Genomic DNA, 13788 nt, shown 5'->3' on the forward strand with positions numbered 1-13788 from the left:
AGTGGATTCAACCAAACGCTGATAGAAAATTTTTTTTAAAAAATTGCATCTGTACTGGACATCTACAGACTTCTTTTTCTTGTCGCTTTTCCCTAAGCAATACAGTGAAACAACGATTTACAAAGCATTTACATTGTATTATGTATTATAAATAATCTAGAGATGATTTAAGTATACAGGAGGATGTGCATAGGTTACATGCAAAAACCATATTTTATTCAAGGGACTTGAGCATCCCCAGATTTTGGAATCTTTGGGAGGTCCTGGACCCAATCCCTCACAGATACTGAAGGACGACTGTATTTACTACGTGCTGCCTAGACATGTTACTTAACCTCCCTGAATTGCAGTTTACTCTTGTGTTTACAACGGAGATAATAAGGCCTGTCTCTCTGGGTTGCTGTGATGTTTCAATAAAGTAATAGGCATAGGCATATATGTACCTTGCACACAGAAGATACTCAGTAAACCCCCACTTCCACCCAGTCCTTTCTTTATTTTCCACATCATTATATTTCTTTGCATTAGTGTGAGTGCCATGATTTACATTTTTTAAAAACCACACAAAGTTTATGTGACTCCCAAGACAAACTTTCCAGCCTCTCCAAGTGACCACCTCCAGAGATAAGAAGCTTAGTGACTTAAAGTGGGTGGGGGAGAGAGAAGGAGGGAGGGAGAGAAGGAGACTTTTCCCACTGAAGCAGTAGAACACTAGAAGCTAATCTAGGACCTCCCCGAGAATTTTGTAAGGAAGTCCAAGAAAAGCTATTAAAAAGTAATTTTTAGTATCTTAGCTGAAGAATAAACAAACATTTATTGAGGACTATGGAGAGTCTCCAAGACTCTATTTTACCCATATGAAGAAGGGGAAACTGAGGCTCAAAGAGCTTAAGCATCTTGCTAGAGGTCCCAGCTAGTAAGGGGGCAGAGGGTTTCAAAGCCCAGGTTTCACCCTCTGCTCTTTTCTGCTCTCCGATGTCATTGCAATAGTTTGAGTTCACGTAGGAGCTTTTAAATCAATTTCAATTCAGACTTTTGGAGGCAGTCACACTGTACAAAGATGATGAGGTCCAAAAACTTGAGTTAATAAAAATGAAAATTTTAGATTTAGTGTAAAACTCAACTGAAGTCTAAATAAGATTAAATAGTAACAACAGTGTTCTCTGTGGTGAGATTAGAACTGCTTATCTACTTGAACTGTGTCCTGAAGTTGAGACTAGGCAGTATAGCATGCTGGGATTTCTTTGCTCTCACTTGATGAACTTTTCACCAATTTTCATGATATGCCTATTGCAGTCCAGTGAGAGCTACATCGAAGAGAGTTCGTTCTACCCCTCATGCTTGCCACAAACAGTACCACACATTGACACACTGATTATCCCTAGAGTTGCCAAACCACATGCTGCTTAGGAGCAACCAGCAAAGAGTGTAGAGGGAAAAATAAGCCCTGTTCCCCAGTTTGTTTTGGAAAGGTCACTTGCCCCGCTGCATAGAACTTTTTCTGTCTGCCCTCTGTGGTGATCTCAGAGAGTGGCTGACGACACAACAAGAGCCCAACTACATTTCTAGTGCCTTTAGGACAAAGAAGAAAGGTGTGTGGAGGTCCAGCACCTCACCCCGCCTCAGCCCTGGTCACCTTATTCCCCCTGCCACCCCTGCCTCATCTCTCCAGGTGACGTTCCTGGCTTTGGAATGTGTTACAACATGACCCAGAGGCAGGCCATTCCCTGTACCATCCTTCCTAATCGCACGCTGTCTCTCTCTCTCTCTCTCACACGCACACACACACACACACACACACACACACACACACACAGACACCCTTCTTCACTGGGGCAGAATCCCTTAGAACAGTACAATCACAGAGCCAGAGGAATCCTATAGACCATTACATTTCATATCCTTTCATTTTACAGGTGAGGAAACTAGGAGCTAGTGAGGCTGACTAACTTGCCCAAAGTCAACACCATTAATGTGCCCTTCCTTCTGTTAATGACAGCATGAATTGTTGGTTATCTTTAAAACTTCATATGATATTAGAAAATGAGCTTTTAAAAAGAATTACTGAAACATGGTAGTAAGTGACTTTCCTCAGGGAAAAATAGTGCCACTATTATCATTTCCTCTTTATTTCAAGTCCACACTTGGAGTTGATAAAAGCATTTTGTATTTGCAAATCTAGATATATTATTTTTCACATCACTATCACTCATTATTAAATCTTGCTTGTGTGCCAACATTCTGGAAGATGCTGCCATGTCTACCAAATCAGACACAAATTGTATTCGTACAGTCAAGTCCTCCATGCAACTTGATGCACCAAGCATTTATGCACCATTTGCTGCAACTGGACATGTAGACAGTTTGTGGGGCAGCCCAGCTGGGTCTCTAAAACAAGCAATGTTCGTTAATTTGTGTCTAGACAGTGGGTTCCACATGGTCCACTCGCTAAGGCTGCTCAGCCACTTGCAGATGATGGTCAAGAGGAACAGAATACCTCATGCAGCAATGTTGATGTCCTGTACCTGGGTAGCATAAAGGTTCCCTCAGAGCTTTCAAGGGCAGGCAGGTGAGGTTAATGGGTAAGGAAGGCCTCCTAAGAGAGTGGGAAGGAGTGGGAATGTTTCCAACTGGAGAGAGCCGTATTTGGGGCAGCCAATGCTCAACTCCAGAGTTTTGTCAGGTGGGGACTTGGACTAGCAAAGCCAAACCTCTGATTTTTTTTAAGAAGTCAGAAATCTGGAGTTGTTTATTAAATCTCCGATTTTTCCCTCAATGCTGCTAATTTAGTTTTTTTCTTCTCTGTGAGTTAGCTTCTGCGAGATACTATGAGTTTGTGAGCCCCCATAGAATTTTCCAGGGCAGGATTTGGAGGAATAGTTGGGCAGAGGATTAGAAGTAGCGTCAGGGGTTAGCCTGAGTGGTACTCTGGCTGGGTCCACTTGTCATGGCTTCCCAGTCCTCGTGGCTTATTAAACTGACTCATCAGAAGTAAGATGTGGCAATTGATGGACTCATTCTCTGACTTTGTAATCATTTCCAGCTCCACTGCCATCCCTTTTGCTTCATGCTTGGCTGACACAATGATCCGCTGTACATCAAGGGTGTGAGAGGTAGGGGGTGTGCATAAATGGAAGCTCTAGTAATTGAAAAGAATTTATTATTTTAAAAAATTATCAGCATGAATGCATTCACAGGGTTCTCAGAGAGTCCTTCTTTTGGTCTCCTTTGTTTCATCTTCAATCTGGAGTACCTGAAAGCTACTTTCCTGCCCAATTAGCATTCTGCATGGTTCATTTGGCTCATGGCAACCAATAATCACAACACCATTTGTACATCACAGTTCTGTGATCCAATTTGGGCTTAAAAACTGTAGGGAAAAATTATTGTGAAAAAAAAATTTTGTTTGGGTGTAGAAAGTCAATACCAATTAATTTCAGATGAACCTAAATAGAGCTGACGGATTCACCAAGCAGATGCCTATTAAAATGAAGGATGTTCTTAAGGTTTTCTGTGAATTTGGGGGTTTCGGGCAAATTAGGATTATAACTTTGTAGTAATGGTATGTTTTAGAAAGGTCATTTCACTTCAGGCTAAGAAGAGTGAAAGGCTGAGACAAGTAGATGGAAAATTCAGATATAATAGGCTTACTTATGAAGTAAATGTTTTTATTTAGAATCCTTATATTGACAGTCTTCCTTTATCTAATTTTCTGAATAGCTGCTTAAGTCTAAGTTATATTTAGCCTATATAAGCACAGTCACAGACAGGGAAATCGACAAATGTTTGCAGATACCTATAAATATGCTACATGTGGGTAGCACTTTTCAAAGTTTTGAAAGTGACTTAAACAGCCCCTTAAATTGCAGCAACACAGCTCGCTCAGGGTTTATAAACTCAGTGTTAAGTTCTTGTTTTTGTTCTCCTGGGCTGGTGCAAGTCTGTATTGCATCATCTTAGGAATCCTGAGACCCAAGCCTGTGTCCTTTGGATGAGAAATGACAATGTTATGGAACTGGGATCCCTCCGCAAAGTAATCATTTCAACAAGAAAATTTATTGTCTACATATTTACAAGGGTTAGGGCCCAAAATTGAGTAGAAAGGGAATAATACATCAAAACTTCAACTGAAGAAAATTTTAAAGTGTTCATGTGGACTGACCGAGATTGAACAATACTTCCAGAGCACTTTCACCCATATGATGTACATGTTAACTACCTGATGATATAATGATAGAAAGACATATAAAACAGCTATTTTTCCTGGCAGAGAGCCCTGCTGTAAACCTGGAGATAACTTAAATGACATTTCTCAGCCATGATGCTGGCTGCAGGGATAGCCAGAATAGCCACTGACTTACATAATAGATTTCTTATGCATGCATTGCTCTTCCTGCCAGCTTCTGGGGTTGAGAATTTCGCATTTGACATATGCAATCTTAAGATGGAAAAAATTAAAATTGGGGGATATAATAAAGTAGCAGGACATTGTCTTGTTAGCTTATAGTACATTTGTACACAGATGAATGCAGTTTTTGAAGGATGGAGACTCATTTGTCATGTCAAGAAAAATTAAGCCTTAAAAGCATACATACATCTCTAAACATTTCTAAAGGAAAGAGAATTAGCCTGTTGAGTTTCCTTTCTTTCATTATATGCTGCAAATTCTCTGAGGCAATATGCTTCTTTATAATACTATTCTAGAGCTCCTGGTAAAAGTTGCCAGTTCTCCCTGCCCTCTCCCCCTCTGGTCAGATGCTTTCTCTCCTAAAATCTAACAGCTGACTGGTGTCTTGTTTATGTTTTACTTTTGTTATTTATTTCTCCCCTTTAATGCTGTACTGAACAGGTGCCATGAGAAGCAAATCAGGGCACTTCAGAGCTTCTTTCCTTTGAGTTCAGATTTTCTAGGATAGGAAGAACTGGCAAATAAATGAATGAGTAGACTCTTGCTTTTCACTTGTCAAATAAATACATGTTTATGTCTCTTCATAATGGTTCACCCTTATGAACAAGTAATCATTTAAAGTTTAATTTTAATGTACACATCAGAGATGCAGACATGGAATTGTTTAGGCTTTTCTCTCAATCTGTCTCCCTCTTTGGTTTTCAAGATAAAGCAAATTAATTAATGTGCACTTTTCAATTGAAGAAATGATTAAGACCCAGCTGTGTCTGTGAAATTATAAGTTACAGTGCAACATTTGGGACTGATTAATACTTTTTTGGCATGAAGAAAAGAGACATAGGTATATAATCAAAATGGTGTTCTAAAAAGCGTAAGTTAGCAGTTTGTTTGCGAAATTAACTTTCAAAGATGTCTAGGTTACTAAGTTTGACATTTCTACACACAAATCTTAAATGATTGATGGATTACTGTAAAATAGCTTTGTTCAAAAAAGATAATCTTTGGCAGGCTACTTCAAAGAGTTTACTGCTCTGGGAAGATGAAAAGATATCCTCATTTTACATTAATTTTCATGATAGAGCAATGCTTATTTGCAATATGCCTGAGAATTAAGTGATATTTACGGTATTATGAGTCTTTTTTTTTTTCCACCGTATCCAACAGTCCCACATGGGATTGTTTTTATTTCCAAGATTTAGGAGAATTTTTCTGTACATAAAGAGCTTCGTCAAGAAAATACAGATGGGTAGAACAGTATATCTGACATTTTTATTCACTGCGATTTCACTGCAAGGAAGTATTGAGACTAAAATATATAGAGATACGACTTTTTAAATCAACAATACCATTTCAGAATGCAGTTTCAGATTCTCCATGTAGTAATCTCCAGAATGTGAAAGGATCTGCCTACTTCTCTTTATAGATTGTGTGATTTTATTTATTTATGTCTAAGTCACTGTAGAATGACATAAGTCAGGGGTGAATATCTCAATTACGAAGTCAAGCAGGTAATGGAAATTAGTAAACAGGACGAGTTATAGATGTGTATGTGTGTGCGTGTGTCTGTGTACCTGTGTGTTGGAGGTGGTGCCTAAGGGAAACTGTCATTTAGGTCAGTATGGCAGGTATTTTGATTTTTACAAAGAAGCTGAAAAATCTAGATTGATATCAAAAATCTCCTATTTTTCAATATTGGCAGTCACCTCAAATTTCTGAGTGATTTTGAATGCAGAGTTTCATGACTGTGAAATAGCCATCTATAAAAGCCTAAAGATGGCTCAGGATAAAGGAACTGAAGCTCTTTGTCCCATATTGGAGAAACTTTGCAAAAGGGCTCAGATGCGTGGGGAAGGAGGTAGCAGTAGATAACGGGTACAAGTTCCAAACACAAAAATCAACGAATTTACCATGTAGAAGATGTAAGGCAGAAGCCTTTTTTTTCTCTTGAATTTATCTTTCAGGGTATTTCATTTTATGGCATTGAACAAAGCTGACTTGGAAAAAAATCTGTTCTTTGCTTTTTGGCAGGGTGAAGTAGAGAAATAAAGTCTCCCCGCTGAACTACTATGAGGTCAGAAGCCTTGCTGCTATATTTCACACTGCTACACTTTGCTGGGGCTGGTTTCCCAGAAGATTCTGAGCCAATCAGTATTTCGCATGGCAACTGTAAGTATCCATGGTCTCACTCACTGTCTCCCTGTGAGAACATTTTAGCCTGAATCAGCCTAGCAAAAAATGAAAATGAAAAATGAAATAGAAAAGGTGACTTATTAGTCCTCTGTACGTGGCAAAGGTGGATAATTCAAGTCTAGTCAAATTGATAGGATGATTTTTCTATAACTCCCTCAGATGTTGTTGTGGGGACAAGTGTGAGGATTTGAAACGCCCCTCGTAACCCTGATGAAGTCTCACCTACTACATGGAGGTCACAGTGTTCATGCCTTAAAATCAGCTCTGTGGGAGAATATCACTATGATCTGGGTATTGGCAGTATTACTCATCTTTATATATAATTCATATATAGGGACTGTTGCAAAATATGAACAAAAAATAATGACCATTTTGGAGTACTCCAGAGAAATTTTTTTTTTTTTTTGGACTTAGAAGTTACATAGTTAACAGACTTGGGTAAAGAGTAATTAATTTATAGAGGACCGATTTTAACTGTTTATAATTTTGTTTGGTCTCTGCTTCATTGTCAGGAGTAGATACTGACATGATTAAGAATTCAGCTGTCTCCTCAAAAGAGGAGAGTCCTGCCTATGTGTTGGATGGAACACTCAATTTGCCACTTTTTTTCATGCCCTTCAAAAAACTTAACTATTTTATTACAGTAAAAATGTAAGAGAGCATTTTTTTCTAAATATCTCTTTTTCATAGTAATTACCCCCAAACAAAAACTGAGAGAGCCATACAAATGTGTCTAACATTAATATGGCATACTAAGGAGATCCAAATATGACCAGTGTTCAGCTGTTCTTTCTGGGTTGGAAGAAAATGAAGTAGCAAAACTGACACACAAAACAATTAGAGAGTCCAAAGTCAAAGGGCATTATTAAGACCAAATGCGTAGTTCAAGTTCATCACTCCTGAAATAGCAGAGTCCACCTAACTCAAGGTTCCAAACTTAATAAACATTTATTTATTTCCATTAGTGGTAAGTTTTCTGTCTTGGATGCCCGAGTATAGAAGGGACTCCAGGGCAGGGTGTGGTGGCTCATGCCTGTAATCCCAGCACTTTGGGAGGCTGAGGTGGGCTGATCACAAGGTCAGAGGATGGAGACCCTCCCGGCCAACATGGTGAAACCTGTCTCTACTAAAATACAAAAGAAAAAAAAATCAGCCGGGCATGGTGGTGCGTGCCTGTAGTCCCAGCTACAGGAGGCTGAGGCAGTGCAATAGCTTGAACCGGGGAGGCGGACACTGTAGTAAGCCGAGATCACACCACTGCATTCCAGCCTGGTGACAGAGTGAGACTCTGTCTCACAAAAAAAGAAGGGACTCCAGCCCAAATGGACTACTGTAAGCCACCCCTCAGTGATCACTCAAATCCTTGACCACAGAGACATTTGAGTTGTTCTAGCAATCTCCTTGATGAATGGGTACATGAAATTTCAAAGCAGTGGAAGGGAAAGCACGAGATTGTCTTATACCAAGCTCCCTTGTAAATAAAATATAGTAAGGCTCCTGATAACATACCCACTGTGAGTAATGGTCAGATACTGCAAGGGTGTAAAGTGAGGGTCGAAGCATAAATCTGTGAATGGTTTTCTAGTCATTAGTTACACCCCCACCCCTCTCCAGAACACAAGTGCCTTTTAAATGTGGCTCATCTTTCTTTCCTCCTGAATTTCTCTGGAGGCTCGCCAGTGCTCTGGAGATTGTAGGTGTAAAGGCAGAGATGTTGAGATGTAGGTATTTTTAAAGGCCAGATCTCAATACAGATTGGCCACTCTCAGCCAAAGAGAACTGTAGGAAAAGAGAAATATGCTCATTGACTCACCAAGTCAGGGAAAACTTCAGATCACCTGACTGGCTACACTCAGTTTGACCCTGTCCTGTGAAAGCCCACGTTTCTGTGAAATTGTTAGCCAATTGCTTAACTCAAGAGTGAACTTCCCACAGTTCCTAGAATGCCAACCAAACTCTCAGGGCTGCCTTCAATAGTGGATTATTCCAACTGGACGCCTGTGGAGACTGTATTTTTCTTCTGGCTCCTGGACAAGGGCTCTCGCCTCCAGACCACATTGCATTTGTGGTGATTGATGGGAAGGCTGCTTTGAAATAGTTTTGTCCCGAGACAAGATCTTTGGCAGACTGCCCCCTCAGGCTTAGCTCTACAGAAGATGAAAAGAAAACTGTGGAAGAAAAGAGCACCTTCATGCAAAGGGTTCACTACCAAGTTGAGCCCTGAGAAAGAGAGACAAATCAAAACTTGTGCCACTTAGAAATATAAATCCAGGCATATTATCATCTAGAAATGAAACTGTAACTTGATGAACCTTAAAGAGCACTCTTCTATCATATTTCCTAAAATAGCAGACTCATGGAAATGGAAAATGGTGGCATGGTCTGACTTAAACACGGCTTTCTTTTGTGACCTGTCCCCCTCTCCTCCCTACCCTGTCAATTCCTGGCTTGATTTGCTTTTCCTTTCTTGCCCCATCTCCTCTTTTCACAGATACAAAACAGTATCCGGTGTTTGTGGGCCACAAGCCAGGACGGAACACCACACAGAGGCACAGGCTGGACATCCAGATGATTATGATCATGAACGGAACCCTCTACATTGCTGCTAGGTAAGGGGCCTTTTCCCCATGTCTGCCTTCAGAGTGTCCAAAAGCCCAAGGTCCTAAATTTACCAGCTATGCATTATTTTTAAGATCCTGAGGTTTCTAAATAGAATGTTATTTAATTTAAAGGCTCCTTTATCAAGCAATCATTATTTCAAAATTGTCTGTCTGTTTAACCCTATGTGGATTTAAATAGAAATAATAGCATATTTGGGCACTTACACTCAAATAATCCTCTGTTTATCTTGAACATATATGCAAATATTTATTCAAGCACCCATTAGAATGCTCTGCTCCTTAACACTTTGTTTGTTTGTTTGAGATGGAGTTTTCGTTCTTGTTGCCCAGGCTGGAGTGCAGTGGTGCAATCTCAGCTCACTGAAGCCTCCCTCTCCTGGGTTCAAGCAATTCTCTTGCCTCAGCCTCCCAAGTAGCTGGAATAACAGACATGCACCACCACACCCGGCTAATTTGGTATTTTTAGTAGAGACAGGGTTTCACTATGTTGGTCAAGCTGATCTTGAACTCCTGACCTCAGGTGATTCACCCACCTTGGCCTCCCAAAAGTGCTGGGATTACAGGCATGAGCCACCTCATCTGGCCTAATACTTATTTGTTAAACTAAGTTGAATGTGTAAACATGTATTATATAGTGTGAATGTAGGTGTGTGCATTAAACCTATTTGTATTTTTGCAGTTAACATATATATCATGATAATCTATATTATCACTTTGAAAGAACAGCAATGACAACCAAAGAAAGCATAATATATATTTCAGAAGGTTTTTATTTGGTTTTAGTAAAAAAAATACTTATCCATTGGGGAAATGTTATTTAGCCAGACAGACTGACGTCTTAAGGCTGAATGGCATGGTAAGAATACGGCTCAAACAGGGATCACATAAATTTAGGCTTTTGTTATAATTCTGCCCTTAATTTAGCCGGACCACAACGTCTCTGGCCATAAGTATCCTCTGCCAAATGAGATGTTGTATTTGATTACCTTAATGAAGTCCCTAAGGAGTCCAACAATATATGATCCTCCATTTTGGGAGTGTGTAGCTATTCAAAATAATTCCCAATGAGCAGCAACATGGAGCACTATCTTGTAGTGTTCCCTGTGGTCTTTCTTGGCTCTACACTGTTTAATCATTTCACAGTGGGGAGAATAAACGGAGATTATGCTTTTTTTTGAGACAGGGTTTCACTCCCATCGTCCAGGCTGGAGTGCAGTGGCACGATCTCAGCTCACTGCAACCTCCTCCTCCCCACCAGCGTTAAAGCAACTCTCCTGCCTCAGCTTCCTGAGTAGCTGGGACTACAGGTGCCTGCCACCACGCCCAGCTAATTTTTGTATTTTTAGTAGAGATGGAGTTCCACCATGTTGGCCAGGCTGGTCTCGAATTCCTGACCTTCAAGTGGTCCACCCGCCTCGACCTCTCAAAGTGCTGAAATTACAAATGTGAGCCACCATGCCCGGCCTAGAAATGGAAATCGTTTCTATCTGGCATAAGGAAAGAACAAGTAAATAGTGGTTGATTCTTCTAAAACACTGAGATGTTCTGAGGTGATAAGGTGTGCAACATAAAGCTAAAAAAAAAAAAAAGGGCTAGACTAAAACGTCCTGAAACTGCCCCTAACTTGGCTACAGGAAGCAATGTCCAAATACTTTCCTAAAGTTTTACTTTACAAATACTTATATAGTGTATACAACTAGTATGCTGTGCACATACAGTTAACAAACATAGCTCTAGATTCTTTATTAGTGTCAATTCATCCAATCCTGGAAACAACCCTCTAAGAAGGAGCTATTATTGTTCCCATGTCTTATAGGAGGAATCCAAGGGACAGATAGGTGAAATGATGGGGCCAAAATGACAGAGGCAGGATTTGAACCAGGATGGTCTTGCTCTAGAGTCCATGCTGTCATTCCTTGTACTTTGTTGCATACTGAGGAATAGAGCTGGTACCATCTGTCCTGAGAATACCCTTGTAATAGCCGTTGCCCAAGAACATGGTCATTATGAGTAGCCATTATAAAGCATTTCCATAAGATGCTCGGTAGTCACCTCTATGATAGAATACCAGTTCCTTCTTAAATGTCACTTTTATTTTCCTAAACGTAATAGGGTTGGAAAACGACATTAATACTCAATTATCTAAGGGCTGATCAAAACAAATGATAAAACATTGAATCTGTGAGAAATAGGTTGACTTAAGAATCTCTTGTGAATTGTTCACTTTCCAGTCGAGTCTCTGGGGGAAAAAATGGTATAACAGACTGCCCTTGTACTTGATGATTTAGCAGGGCGTGGACCACAGGTCCCAGGGCTACATGAGTGTTAGGAGCAAGGTCCTATGCAGACGTAAAAGTGACCATTAGTCTAGCTCACTAAAACCAAGACAGTTTTACTCTAACTCCTCACCCCAAGGAAGGAAAGGAAAAGAAGAAATAGAAGGATGAAAAGAAGCAACACACTAATATTTTCGAAACTATCAAATAAACTCATCTTTACTAAAGGTCAAGTTTGTATCACTGTAGCATTGACATGTTTGTTTTCGCACCATACGCAGCCACTTCCTCTCAACACACACCCTTAGAAAAATTCTTAAAGGAGTTCCATGCCCACCATATTTAGGGCCTCTTCTCTCCTTTCAATTTTACACTTTATTTTTACACTTCCAACTTTAATTCACTTGAATTTTACACTTCTCAACATTGCTCTGAGTGATCCAGGTTTCTAGGCAGCAAGTAACACGATTTAAAGCTGAATCCCTCCCCGCACCCCCACACCCATCCCTGCCCACCCAGGTTCAAGCCATGGCAACACAATTCAGTGGTGCTTGCTGGAGGGCGAAGAGGAAGTCCTAGGATTCAGTCAGTTTATGTTCAAATAACTGAATTCAGGAAGAACAGCGTATGAGACCTGGGATGCACACTAAGATGGTTGGGAATGACCCCTGACCCTGGTCTGTGGTTTACCAGAAAGCACCATTTTTGTTTGCTAGGGCCATGTGAGCTTTTGGATATTGAAAAAGATTGTCATTGTCCCAAAGAAGATTTCATTCACAGAATTCTATGTTTAAAAGGCTTCCCAGTTCTTCTAGACAATTGGTGTCAGCAATCGCAAGCCAAGTCCCATCCAGAACCCGGGGGACTGAGTGAGGGTTGGTGGCAAGAACCCCTTTCAATTCTGCTTTATTATTATCCACTTTGTAAATTCCTCTTCTTTTTTAATCTCTAAACTGCTAATTAACATAAACAGGCCATGCCAAAAGGGGGCAATCTGAGAGCTTTCTGAGGAGCTGCCAATGCATATTAATCAGTTGTTCATTTACAATTCATATGTTCAGCTCTGACTTAAGTTTTGAGGGGAGGCAGGCAAGGAAAAGCCCCGAGTCATCTCAAACCTGATACCAAAGTAATAGGCAATTCCATTCCAATAACGAGTCTGACCACAGCACCACCAATAAAGTCAAGCAAGTAATAAACAAATGCAATAAAACTGCTTTGAAATTAAAGGGCAGGGTGATTCTGGCAGCCTACTGAAGTTTGAAGAAACTTCCCTATTCAGCAATTTACAAAACAGGCCCCTACTCATCCACCCCTTACCACACCCTTCCCCCGCTCCCACCATGTACACTCACAGTTAGCTGGCAAGAGAATTTTCTCGTTTTATTTTCACATGAGTCGGCCTGTTATCTTTCTCTGTTGTATTTTTCCTAAAACAAAAAGCAAACAGATTTCCCAAGAACTGAAAAAAATTATATATATATATGTGAATCCTGCAAATAATTCCTTTCTTATCACCTCCCCACTCTTTCTTTTAAGTAACGAGGGGACTTAAAAGTCTGCATGGGAGACTTGAGGTCCTGGTTTAAAGCTGTGGGTAATTTTCCAGCCCCAGGACTTCCTGCATTTTAGAAAAAGTCAATGTTATTTCAAGGGAAAATGAGCTGTTTTGCTTTCCCTCACTAGCCCCCCATCTCCTCTGTTGAGTATAGTTCTTTTCTTTTCTTTCTTACGAATCCCAGACAAAAACGCCCTTGTACTCGGCTCACACAGAAGGCGATGTTTAAATATAGCCCCACACCTGAGCTGCTGATTCTCTTTCTCCCCTTCCAAGGCTAGATTGGCAGCAAATTGTAAAGAAAACCCAATTCTCAGCAAAACAGGAAGGTGAACAGAAGCAAGAAATGTAAACTTTAGCTTAAGTACATTTTAGACTTTAATTGACCATCATTATGAGGAAAAGAGTGGCTTCTGGAAATAATTTTACCTTTGTCGTCATCCATCCTGTCTATCAAATAATCAAAGTTAAGATGGAAATATATTTTCAAAAGAGAGATGGAGATGGAGATCATTTTTTTGTTAGCCCTCTTGATGAACAGATGTGGCATGTTGAATACCAAGTATTTGGTACGTGTATTTGAAGATAATGAAAGAGCACACGAATCCATCTGTGTTCTAGTCTTTGGGCCAATTTAACTTTCAGAGCCCTCCCTTCTGAGCTACATATATGCAGATGCTATAGCTCTAGTGTCAGAGAGAAGAGCTAATACAGGAAAGTTTTCATAAAAGATGT

The 13788-nt window shown here is 40.1% G+C and overlaps 1 protein-coding gene and 1 long non-coding RNA gene across 4 annotated transcripts in view; one reads left to right on the forward strand and one right to left on the reverse strand.

Annotated features, from left to right (window-relative positions):
• Positions 1–13788, forward strand: part of SEMA6A (semaphorin 6A) — a 132108-nt gene that overhangs the window by 63353 nt on the left and 54967 nt on the right. For all 3 annotated transcript variants that reach the window (XM_032156603.2, XM_032156605.2, XM_032156606.2), the window contains exons 2-3: positions 6437–6574; positions 9090–9207. In XM_032156603.2, the coding sequence (XP_032012494.1) occupies positions 6475–6574; positions 9090–9207 (218 nt within the window). In that variant the 5' untranslated portion in view covers positions 6437–6474. The remainder of the gene's footprint in view (positions 1–6436; positions 6575–9089; positions 9208–13788) is intronic.
• The window catches only part of LOC131383783 (uncharacterized), a 76246-nt gene that overhangs the window by 13402 nt on the left and 49056 nt on the right, over positions 1–13788 (reverse strand). Inside the window, exon 3 of the long non-coding RNA XR_009214060.1 lies at positions 12851–12925. This is a non-coding gene — a long non-coding RNA (uncharacterized LOC131383783). The remainder of the gene's footprint in view (positions 1–12850; positions 12926–13788) is intronic.

Source organism: Hylobates moloch, unplaced genomic scaffold (assembly GCF_009828535.3).
Source record: "Hylobates moloch isolate HMO894 unplaced genomic scaffold, HMol_V3 SCAFFOLD_6, whole genome shotgun sequence".
Lineage (NCBI taxonomy): Eukaryota > Metazoa > Chordata > Mammalia > Primates > Hylobatidae > Hylobates > Hylobates moloch.